Consider the following 11,695-nt stretch of genomic DNA (forward strand, 5'->3'; position numbering starts at 1 on the left):
AGGACAGTGAGGTGACCGCTCACGTCTAGGTTCAATCAGGTACTAGGCTTCCCCATCCCATACTGAGTATGAGGTGGTTCAATCAGGTACTAGGCTTTCCCATCCCATACTGAGTATGAGGTTAGTACTTTCAAACACTTGATCACGAACACCACCACTGTTAGGCCTTAACAGATTCAGTAAACAGACGGGGCGATCAGCCGACCACCAAAAGAGTTAATCAAAACCCTGCCCCGTCTGTCGTCCTTATAGTTGTAACAGAAGGAGAAACAACCAACTCCTATAACTCACGAGTGACAGGAAATCACTCGACTTTTACCGATTCATATATAAGCATAGCAACTACTCGACCCAACAAACTAGTGTTCAGATCAAAGGAACTATGTCATGCATCTATGGTTGCAAACAACTCCTATACGTAAATGCACAAACACGAGAAGGAAGGCCCGTGCAAGTTTAGAGATTTGGGGTTCATGCTCCGGGGCTTGCCTTCAAGCGGAGGGGAGGGAAACTGGTCTTCAGCTGGGGCGGCTTCAGCTTCTGGAACTGGTAGCTCGGCTACAGCTTCGTCTTCTGGCACCGGATGCAGCTCGTAGACGCCGTCAGCGAGGTGCAACTCTACACGAATGCAATGCAGGAGTTAGTGTTTAGACGGTTATTTCAACAACACTTGCAGTTAAAGCTCGGATACTTGTAGCAAAGCTACAGAAAAGTGGGAGAAGTTCATTTTAGTGGGGGTGGAGAACAGGACAAAAGGGTTGGATGGGAATAAACTTGTGATCTAACCCTTAAACTAGAGGAATAGCTGCGCTGGGGGCCCTGATATTTTACACAGATACCCTCGGGTCAAGGAAAAGTATACAGCCGAGTCCTCGGGCGAGGCGGAAAAGGGTCGGCGGAACAGACAGGGTCGGGCGAGACAAAAAAGGGGTTGGGCGAAACAGACAGGGTCGGGCGAGACGGAAAAAGGGGTCGGGCGAACAGGAAAGGGGTCGGCAGCTTACCTTCGGTTTATAGGTGAAGCTTTGGGGTCGGGAAAGAGCGGACTTGGGCAGAAGGTCTTAAGCACTAAGGCTTGGGCGGCGGCGATGTCCGGCAGTGCTCTGGCGGCGGCGGAGCTTCTTGTGAGAAACAAGGAAGCTCTAGCATAGCGCGGAGGAGCAGGTGGCTGGGTGGATTGGGGAGAAGCGGACTTGAGTGGAGAGGGGAACTCTCAAGAGTTTCAGTGGGATTGCTCAAGTGTGCTCAGAGTAGGGACGGTGAAACAGCGATGGCGAAGGAACTCCGGTGGAACTCTGGCCTTCCCTTTTATAGCGGCGCGGAAGAGAGAGATTTCGAGTGGCACGAAGACCAAAAGAGAGGGATGGAGTGCGCTGCCATGGCGGCGATCGAGCGGCGATGGGCGGCGGAACAGGACTTCGGAGATAGCGTCTTTGGCCATTGGGCACTGGAGATAAGGCGGCGCAGACGCGGTTTTGCCGGGGTTGAGATTTAGCGGAGGCGGGTGTCGCCGAGCGGCGGATTTGATTGGTGTGACATGGAGAACAGCTCTACAAGCGAGGTTGCAACAGGTGAAAAGACAGGGCGAGCTGCGGCTGCGCGGGCGAGCGCGAAACAGCGGTTTGCCGGGGCACAGTTCTGGCAAGGCGGAAAAGGAGCTGTCGCGGCCGAAGTCGGGGTTGGCGATGGCGGAATCGTCGCGTAGCGAGTTCATGGGCGTCGCGACTGTGGAGAGGCGGTGGAAAAACCGGAAGGCATCGGGGCTTGCAGCCGGGGATCCGGCGAGATGATGAGCGCGAGTCGCGAGGCGGCCTGACGCAGCTGCGGCAAAACTTCTGCCACGGCGGCGACGGGGCACCTTGGCGTGGCTGGCGAGGGCGCGAGCGAGACGAGGTGAGGCAGAAAGAGTTGCAGAGGGGATTCCGCGGCGATTGGGGAGGAGGGCGCGGGAAACCATTCTGTCGCGACCGGCGACTGGGCGAAGCGGCGGGCGTCGGAGAGATCAAGCCACGCGGCGGAGAAGCTCTGAAGCGGCGCATGCTGCTCAAGTGCGTCTGCCTCGCGAGATCCGGGGAAAAGATTTGCGGGCCCATCAGTCAGTCTCGGTTGTTCCACAGCTCCAAGATTGAAAGGAGCACTGCCTTTGGGGACTCAGAAGGAACCGACGGGGTTGGTTGGATTCTCAGGGGTCGGGACTAAGAACCGGAGTTGAGCGCTCCTGCTCGGGAAGAGCTGAGATAGAGGGATTAGGGACTCGGATTGAGATTAACTCGGCGGATTTAACCAGGGTCGTTACACACTAGTCAGACTGTAGTCCTTCGGAATGGGACCACCGGCAAATGGATTAAGTGCAAAAGAGGGTTTTGGCAAGGTGATCCCTTATCCCCATATCCCTTCATTCTTCGACGTCCTTCAGTAAATGCTTCGCGATGCTTCAGCCAATGAAGTTCTTGAGCATCCTATCTTACCCTCAGCCCTTGTCTTGTGCTGCAATACGCGTGATGCCACTCTGATCATCATCAAGGTTGACGAGCAACAACTTCTGATCCTCAAAGAAACTCTTTTGCTCTTCTCTAAAGCTACTGGACTGCATATTAATTTTGAGAAAAGTACCTTCCTCCCTATCTATCTTGAACCAAATATAGCTGAACATTTAGCTTCCATTTTCCAGTGTCCAGTGTCGTCCTTTCCACAGCCTTACCTTGGCCTTCCTCTTTCTACTTCCAAGTTAAAAGTCAACCTTATATTGCAAGCTCTGACAAATATTTAGCAGGCTGGAAAGGGCATCTTCTCAATGAGATGGGAAGAGCAACTCTTGTTGGCTCGGTCCTTTCCTCCCATGTTATTTACCCTATGACCTCACTACTGCTCTTCAAAACCACTATGAATGGTCTAGTCGCACCGCAATGTGCCTTTCTTTGGACCGGAGAAAACAAGTGTAGAGGAGGGCAATGCAAAGTTGCCTGGGAAGACGTCTCACTACCAAAAGACAAAGGTGGCCTCGGTATACCAGATATGGCCAAGAAGAATAAAAGTTTACTGAAAAAGTTTCTGTAAAAATTTCACTATGCTCCATCTGCGCCTTGGATTGACTGGCTCCGGCTCAAATATGGATGTCAAGAAAGGCTAGACTTTGGTGACGAAAAGATGGACATCTCTCCTGTTTGGAAGGATATCCTAGCTGAACTACCTTCCTTCCAGAAAGAAACTAGAGTGCTCTTCGGCAATGGAAAAATGATAGCATTTTGGCTTGATCTTTGGTGTGGATCTCAATGTTTAGCTAATACTTTTCCATCCCTATTCACCCACACAACAAGACCAAATGCCTCAGTATCTAGAGTTTTATCAGCGCAAGATCTTCAGCTCACCCTCCAGCCCCGACTCACTCATGCGGCTTCTCGGGAACTTTTGGAACTCCTTCTCAGGAACTTTTGGAACTCCAATCTCTCATGACCTCAATTGAAATATCTCAGGATGAAGCGGATGCAAGGATTTCCAGGTTCAGTGGGCGGATGCCTACCACCAGAGAACACTATCTCCTGGCTTTTAGATCAATAGAAGACGATGTTTTTGCTCCGGCGGTTTGGTGCAACTTCTCTCCCCGAAAATGTAATTTTTTTCTTTGGCTACTTCACCGGCGACGACTGAGTTCTAATGCTCACCTCAAGTACTGCAACATGAGACCGGATGGACAATGTCCTTTCTGTGTAGAGGAGGAAGACTATACACACCTTTTCATCAAATGTTAGTGGAGCTCAAGCTTCTGGTCCTTCATTAGTTTTGATTTGAATTCACTTGCATCCTCTGGTAGTGTTGAAGCTCTCTGAATTCTTAATCCCTTGCAATAACAGAACTCTCGGATCAAAAGTACGGTTCTCATCCGCATCCTCTGGAATTTATGGAAATGTCGAAATGTAAAAGTTTTCAAACACGAAGATGAAGCTAACCTACAGATTGCTAGAAGATGTCGTGACGATCTCCCTCTGGTCAAATAGATGTAGCAACTTAGTTGATAAGGAAAAACTTCTTCTGTGGTCTAATTTTTTTCTCCTATTAGTCTAATTTCGTTTTGTAAAAACTTCTTTCTCCTCCTGCTCTACCAACCAGCCCACGGGGCCTGTAACTATCCAATGTAAAAGTGTTATTTTACCTATGGAATAAAGTTCAGGCAGCCTTCAAGGCTGCCGTAGTTTCTCTCAAAAAAAATCATCCACGCGGCACGCATGCTTGCATCCCGTGTTACCCCTCCCTCTGATGTATCCCAAACTTTGGCCAGCATTCTATTTATTTTTTTAGATAATGATCTAATTTGTTCGTATCACGCAACATCTTAATTAATCACCTCCGTCAGATTACGAAATGAAATAACATGTCCCTTTGTTTACATACTTGCATACTGTACACGTGTAACCTTCAAATCCAAGTCTATGTACTGATGTCATTCGAAGATTTCGAGTGAACCGCCATGCTCTACTCTGGTAGAATTAGGAATCATATACTCTCGTACTCGGAGCTTGTTTGGCAGGACTTTGACTGTGGCTGCTTTGATGGAGCAGCTGTCTAGCCGTTTTGAAAAGTGTTTGGCAAAATCTTTTTCTCCTACCTTTTCATGAATGGATAGAAGAGGTCAAATGTCCATGATACCCCTATTTATACTTGCCCTCAGTTATAATGTAATATTTTCATATGTGTTGACGCCAGATTTTGACACGTATGGAATCGGCGTCAAGAAGGGAAAGTATTAGCCGATGTGGTGAGTCAAAAAGGTCACGACTGGGAATCGGCCGATTGGTGCTACAGTTGAATATCGGCCGATTGATGCTGCAGTGTTTTGGCGGATGAAGTTGGTAGAAATCGGGCGAATAAGAGGCTGGGGCAATTGGGCCAATGTGGGCCTAAAGTGAATTGCGAAGATAAGATTGGCCCACAGGAGCGCAACGACCAACTCCGATATGAGTTGTACTTGTAAATATTCGTTTTTGTTTAAAATTAGAGATAGAATCCTAGTCGATTAAGAAGTTGGTTATAACAGGCTATAAATAGCTGTCTTTAGAGATCTGTAAAATCATCATCAAATCAATACAACAATCTACTATTCCCTCGTACTTTACTTTCAAGTCGGCGACTTCGTCAATACTTTTCTTCTTTCACGAGTTCGTACGGGTTGGCAGGGCTGCATCGACACGATCTCCGGCCGATTCTGTAAGTTCCGTTTATCGAGTAATATCTAAGCTTTAACTTCGGGCGCATCGCTATCGTTTCGTTTAGATTTATTCACCAGTTATCGATATTTACTAGAATTCTAGGTTTTACCTGTTGTTCTAGTTTTATCACCAGTTATCCAGCTTGAAATTAGAGCTTTCAGCTTATTTATCTTTATTGCTCATCTATTGCTTTTGTATAACCGATTAGATCTGTTTCAAGTGTTGCTCTTGTAGCGTTGTCTAGTTTACTTTGGTAGTTTTCTTCAGAAACATTACCTAGTTATCGGCTGCACCATAGCCGATTACCCTGTTATAGCAAATCGGCCGATTCGCTGATAAGCTCTCTCGACATCAGAACCTTAGCCGATCGCAGCCTCTGGGATCTGACACGTTTTCTTCCTTGCCAATCAACAGGTCAGATTGGCTGGCACGCCGCGCGAACCGCACCAGGGTGATTACCCGAACAGGAGCTAAGCGGATTCTCCCGGGTCATGTGTTCGACGCTGAGATTCAATTGGCTGACTTTTAGCGCCAACAATATGAAATAAAAAATTAATGAATAGAAACTAGATCAACCAGTAATGAGTAGATTGCTATATTCTTAAAACCAATTCCCTTTTCTTTTTTTTCTTTCCTCTCTCACCTTCTTATCTCTTTCTTTTTTTCCCTTCCCTTTCTTCCTTACCTGCTTTTCCTCTTCCCTCACAAGCCGCACGAGGGTCGCAACACTCCAACCCCGCCGCCAGCGCTCGCCACGCCGTCACCCAACTCCTGCCCGTGCCGTGCCACCCTTCTCCAGCCCTCCCACGCCGCCACCCTTCTCCGACCCTATTGCGTCCGCCAACACCGTTGTTGTTCTCCGCCCCCACATCCCCAACTCCAGCTCGACCACCGCACCACCCTTCTCCAGCTCCACCGTGTCGCCCAGGCCGTCTCCCTGCTCTGGTCACGTGAGGTGCAATCCATCCTTCTCCAACCTCGCTACACGACATCGCCGCTTTGCCTCCACGGCATGGTTCCACCCCCACGCTGCCACATCTGCTCCGCTGCAAACAGCCATGGTGCTCCGCCACGCCGTTGTTCTGTCGCTTGGTGGGCAAAAGAGGTAAGATGGTCCCGCAGTTGAGCTAATTTTTTTAGCTCTCCCTCCGTTGAACTGCTCCAGAGAGTAGTGGGTTTTCTGGAGCTTATCTGCCGAAGCCATTTTAGAATACTTGTAGTGCTTCTCAAAAAGCCAGCACTGGAGCCGTTCGAGAAGCCAAGGCACCCTCAGTGCGACTGTGCAAGACGTAGCTCATCTAGTTGATGGCGCTTAGCTTTCTGCTAATAATAACAATAAAAATGGGCGGGGCTCAATCAAGTTCACAATCTCCCCGATAGAAAACGCTGCATATACGGCCTGGCCCAAAGGAAGGATGCGCGAACCTGGGCTGGCAGACCCAAAGTGCTGGGCTCCACCAACTACGGCCCAAGTCCAAACCACACCGGTCTCCACCTCCACGGCTCCACCCGGAAACGAACACGTCGCGCACCAGACCTCACCTCGCCAGTCGCCACCATCGCACGCCACACTCCATCGTCCGACTCCTCCCTGCCCAAACCCCGTGCCACTTTCCCCATCCGCACCGCCACCGCCACCACCGCCCAGGCGCGATGCTTCCCTATTCCGGCGACCACCGGCGCTCCCCGCCGCTGCCGCGCGCGGCCTTCTCCTCCTCGCTCTCCCCCTCCGCCGCGCCCTTCCCCGCCGCCGATCCGGTGGGCCCCGGCCGTGATCTGCCCACCGCCCCGTCCGTCTACGCCGCGGGCGGGGACTGGGGCGGCGTGTCGTGGATGGAGCCTCCCGCGAGCTACATGGCTCCCGTCGCCGCCCCCGCCGCCACGCCGCCGGGGTATAAAGGTAACAGGACAAGTGGACAACCCTCTGCCTCCGCGTCGGTATCAAGTCCCCTCACTTGTTCACGTGCGATCGGTAGATGTTACTAGATGCGATGGCTTGTGGGTTTGCCTCTGGATATTTCCTTCTGTTTGATGTGTTGCGTGTAATTCATGTGATTGTTTGCTGAGACGGTGCAGTGGCTTGACCCAAACGTTATTACCAGACTAACAGTGTCTGTGCGGCTGTGCGGGATCGATCTCCCACAACTAGTGCCTAGTACTTACAGTATTTGTATCAATACAGTTTGGAACGGATAGCTGAAGCTTCCTTGCTATACTAGTGCCTTTTCAATTTTACAGTTTGGGATGGATAACTGAAGCATCCCAGGTAGATTAGCACCTTTTCAATCTTTCAGTTTGGTACGGATAAATTAAGATTGGGAGCTAGATTAGCCTTTTGGTTTTCTGTTAGTGTGGATGGGTGCCAGGAGAGGATCATGTTGAGCCTTTTCAGTAGCATTTTAACTGGATATTTGCCATCTGTATCGAATTGTAAACAAACAAAATCTCTTTAGGTACGCAGGATTGCTTTATATTTATGCAACAGTATAAACATGTGCATTATACAAGTTGCAGGGAGTATATCATTCGATTGGTATGCATAATTGTGCAACTTAAACTAAACAGTGGCTGCAAACTTTTCTGATGGTTTCATGATATCTGGCAATGTTGAACATACTGTAGGTGAGGCTTCGCAGAGCAGTCCCTATGGCATGTACGCAAGGAACCACTTCAGTAACTTTGCGGGTGTACGTTCCCTGAGGTCAGAGAGCTCAAATTCAGTAAGTGAGAAGCAGCCAGGAACCTGCCCAGAAAGTTCAGAGGCTCTCAGTAATGATTTTGGATCATCAGTGTTTCATCAGCAACAGAATGCCTTTGTGAGTAAACTGCTTGATCATTCAATTGCCGAAGACACAAGTTATCCCCCGAGACAAGATTTCATTCAATATCCTTTTGGTTCTACGTATGACAAATACATGACACAGCTTTCGGCATGTTCAACAGATGCAGGACCTCACATCTTTCCTACACGATATGTTGATTCATCTGAAATGGCCAAAACAGCAGTTCCATTGATGAATGACACTATTGGGGAAAATTCCTTCTCCTTTTCTTCATATATGAATCCTTGTAGAATCAATCTTGATTATTTTGATTGTGTGTGGAATGAACAAAAGGATCTTGGATATCAAACTGCTGATAAGCAGCATGGAAAATGGAGCAACTCTAACGATATGGCAACAGTGGGTAGCTATCCCCTCAATTCTCTTGGAGAGAACCATGTTGGTTCCGAGCATTCAGGGAATGGGATACCTATGCAAGAGTCTACTGAAATGAAACATGATTTGGGAAGTTTCAATTCCAAGCTTTCTTCACCTGAGGTTGGGATTGTTCAGCCTCGTGATTTTTCATCTGAGTTGCTTGAGGTTAATAACACCAGTGTTGATTCGCCTTGTTGGAAGGGCACACCAGCCTCATACCAGCCTTCATTTGGTATCATGGAAAATAATGATGCCCATCATAATGTGATACGAACAATAGGTTACATCAGTTCACATCAGAGCCAGAAGATCCCTGAGTTGAGTTCTGAGTATCCAGGGCGATTCCCTGAACGCCAGGAAGCATCAGGTTCCGAGAATGATCCTTATAAGGTGTTCAAGTTGCCTGCAAGATGTAAAAACACCGAAGATCATAAAGAAGTACCACCGGTCAATATCGAGGTCCATAATGACATGGCTACTCATGCTAGTAATCTGGCTTACAAGGAACCTTCCAGAACACAGAAATGCTACGATTCTAGAGAAGATTCTAAGAATGTAATACCTTTGAGTCAACAGGAAAGTGCTTGTTCTGGCAGCAAACCCAAAATTCTGGATGAACATGGTGGCAAACATACAGCAAGCATAAATGAAGTGATGAGTAAAACTGTGTTAAATCCTGTTGCTATTACTCCTAGAGTTGATGCTGATCATTTAACAACTGGAAGCACACATGGAAATAGTTGCTCTGCATCATTGGAGAAAGAAGGAAGCACACAGAAAAGAGGTGAAGACCCTTCTCAGTGTTATCCATGTGTTGAGGGGAATGTGCTGAATGTGGCTTGTGACTCCAGCTCTAGCACTCGGGCAATATTTCTGAAACTAATGCACAATTTGTCGGTAGTGCTTCTATCGACCTGCAAGGGTGGTTCTTCTTTACAGGAAGATGAAGAAGAACTTCTGCAGTCAGTGATTCAAAATCTTACAGCTGCCAGTTCAAAAAGAAGCAAGGTATGATCTTGAAAGGCTTTTGTATGGTGTATCTAAAATTTGAGTATCATTTACTAGTATTCCATGATGCAATGTCGCACAAACTTATAATATGAATCATGAAATGGGCATATTATTGTGCTTTCTAGTCCCCAGACATTAAATATAGATAAGCCCTGTTTGTTTCTAGCTTTGACTTGTTTCTTTTTATCTGTCCCCTCCAAGGTTGAACAAAAAAATGATGATGGCTTGAGCAATTCCAGTCTAATGAAATTCAAAAATATTAATTGCGCGACGAACAACTTTTGGATGGCAATGCATGCACAGTTGGCACAGGAGAATTCTGATTCAGAATTTAAGACCACTGTTTCACAGGTAACTTTAGCCATTATTTGTAACATCATGCTGCTGCATATTTTGGATTAATACCACCATCGTCTCAAGTGTGTACGTTACATTAAACTTTTCTGCTCAGGTTCTTACTAGTCACATGGATGATAAGATGCCTGACGACACTGAAGTTTCTCAGGCTTCAATCTACAAAAACTTGTGGGTTGAAGCAGAAGCTTCAGCATGTAAACTCAAATATGAGCTTCAACATGCTCGTATGAAGCTCGCGACAGCAAAAAGCCACAACAGCACACTAAAAGGTAGCAAGATGGGATTATAAATAGTATTCAAATGGTTTTAGGATATTGTGTGTATGCTCAACTTTTTCTTATAGATTTAAATCTTTGTGAATGCAGCTCCTGACTCATCAGAAAGCAACAAAGGCTCTAGCTCATCCTTATCCAGTAGCAAACCACAAAACCATGGGAAAGAAAGCATTACATGCACTGCGGCTTTGCAGGGCCAGGGAGGAGATTCTGGTGACAGGCAATCTCCTGTTGTAAATAGGAGCATTTTCAATGGTGTTGACGCTGATGTGTTAGCCCGGTTTAAAGTTTTGCAGTCCCGAATTGATAATCTTAGTTCCTTTGGTGAGATTGACTGTGAGGGACAGCAAGAAGCAAGCAAGAAATCGTATGCGGTTGAAGATGCTGTGTTGGCTAGACTGAAAGTTTTGAAGTCCCGTCCAGACACTTTAACCTCTTCAAGTCAGGAAAGCATCAAACACCAGCTAGATGCAAGCACAAACAGAGCAGATAATGCTGATGACGCTGTTATGGCTAGGCTGAGAATTTTGGAGTCCCATCCTAATAATGCAACCTTTTTGGTCCATGGAAGCAGCAAGCAACAACTCGATGAAAGCACAAATAGAGAAGGTGGGGTTGATGATGCTGTTTTGGCTAGGCTGAGAATTTTGAAGTCCCGACCTGATAATATAACCTCAGTGGGTGGCGCCATCAAGGAGCAGGAAGAAGCATGTAGTGATCGATTGAATGGGGATGACCTTAATACCATGGCCAATGGGGGCATTACCAACGCTAAAGTATCCGCTGAGCACATATGGAAGTTTATGCAGTCTGATGATTTGGCAGATCACTTGGGAGGAAAAGATTCAGTTGGTGGCATAGGCACATTTGGCGATGGAGCCTGTGCTGGGGAGAACAACGAGACAGGTGGTTCTGCAGATGCATCTACCCCCAAGAGGTGCAAAGCTACATCTGATGAAGTGAACGTTGAAGGGGCGGTACACGGTGAAAACCACCTGTCGGTTGAAACGGCAGGGCCTTCTCATGTTTGCACAGAAGGGTCTCATGAAGCGCACCTAATCGCGTCTCCAGTTCACCAGTATGGCAGTACACCGTCAGAATGGGAGCATGTGCTGAAGGAGAACTTCTTCCATCCAGGCAAATAGGCTGCAGAAGCAAACCATGAACTGAAAAGCTATCGTTTGAGCTCATGTTACCTCAAAATGCTGATGCTTCTTGTAAATATGCTATTATATACCCTCGCTTTCTTACCTTTTCTGTATGTCTAATAATCTGCATAATCGGTGATATGTAAACCCACCGTCTGGTGTATCTGCGTGGATGTATCCCAAAGTTAACTTAAAGTGATACTTATATGTGCTGGAGTTGACATGGATTATTGTATATATTACTTGCAGCAAATGTGGATGTTACGATTGATTTCTTGTATTCATATTGCTGCTGTTCTTGTCGCTCTTAAGTTGGCCGTGGGCCACCCTGCTTTTGCTGATGAGCAGCTGCTGGAACTCCACTCGGTACCATGATTCGATTTTGTCTGTTTTTACATGTATTGATGTATATCTTTCTTTTAAAAATGCTGGAACGGCCTGATGTGATGCTTTACTGTGCCGTTGTACCTCAGGCATGTGAACAAGTCGTGTGACATTGC

General features: G+C 47.2%; 1 protein-coding gene across 1 annotated transcript; it reads left to right on the forward strand.

The window, feature by feature from the left end:
- The first annotated feature begins 6,757 nt into the window (after window positions 1-6,757).
- On the forward strand, window positions 6,758-11,479 carry LOC117837842 (uncharacterized). Its single transcript, XM_034717619.2, has 5 exons — window positions 6,758-7,104; window positions 7,827-9,412; window positions 9,617-9,766; window positions 9,867-10,041; window positions 10,138-11,479. Exons 1-5 carry the CDS (start codon window positions 6,858-6,860, stop codon window positions 11,190-11,192), a joined length of 3,213 nt encoding a protein of 1,070 aa, XP_034573510.1. The 5' UTR covers window positions 6,758-6,857; the 3' UTR covers window positions 11,193-11,479.
- Window positions 11,480-11,695: the final 216 nt, after the last annotated feature.

The sequence above is a fragment of the Setaria viridis genome, chromosome 9 (genome assembly GCF_005286985.2).
Source record: "Setaria viridis chromosome 9, Setaria_viridis_v4.0, whole genome shotgun sequence".
NCBI classification, from domain to species: Eukaryota; Viridiplantae; Streptophyta; class Magnoliopsida; order Poales; family Poaceae; genus Setaria; species Setaria viridis.

Excerpts from the sequence above, each read along its gene's own strand:
- LOC117837842 (XM_034717619.2), top strand. The coding sequence starts at position 6,858 with ATGCTTCCCTATTCCGGCGACCACCGGCGCTCCCCGCCGCTGCCGCGC. Across the intron at positions 9,413-9,616 it reads CCAGTTCAAAAAGAAGCAAG|GTTGAACAAAAAAATGATGA; the intron begins GTATGATCTTGA and ends GTCCCCTCCAAG. Across the intron at positions 10,042-10,137 it reads CCACAACAGCACACTAAAAG|CTCCTGACTCATCAGAAAGC; the intron begins GTAGCAAGATGG and ends TTGTGAATGCAG.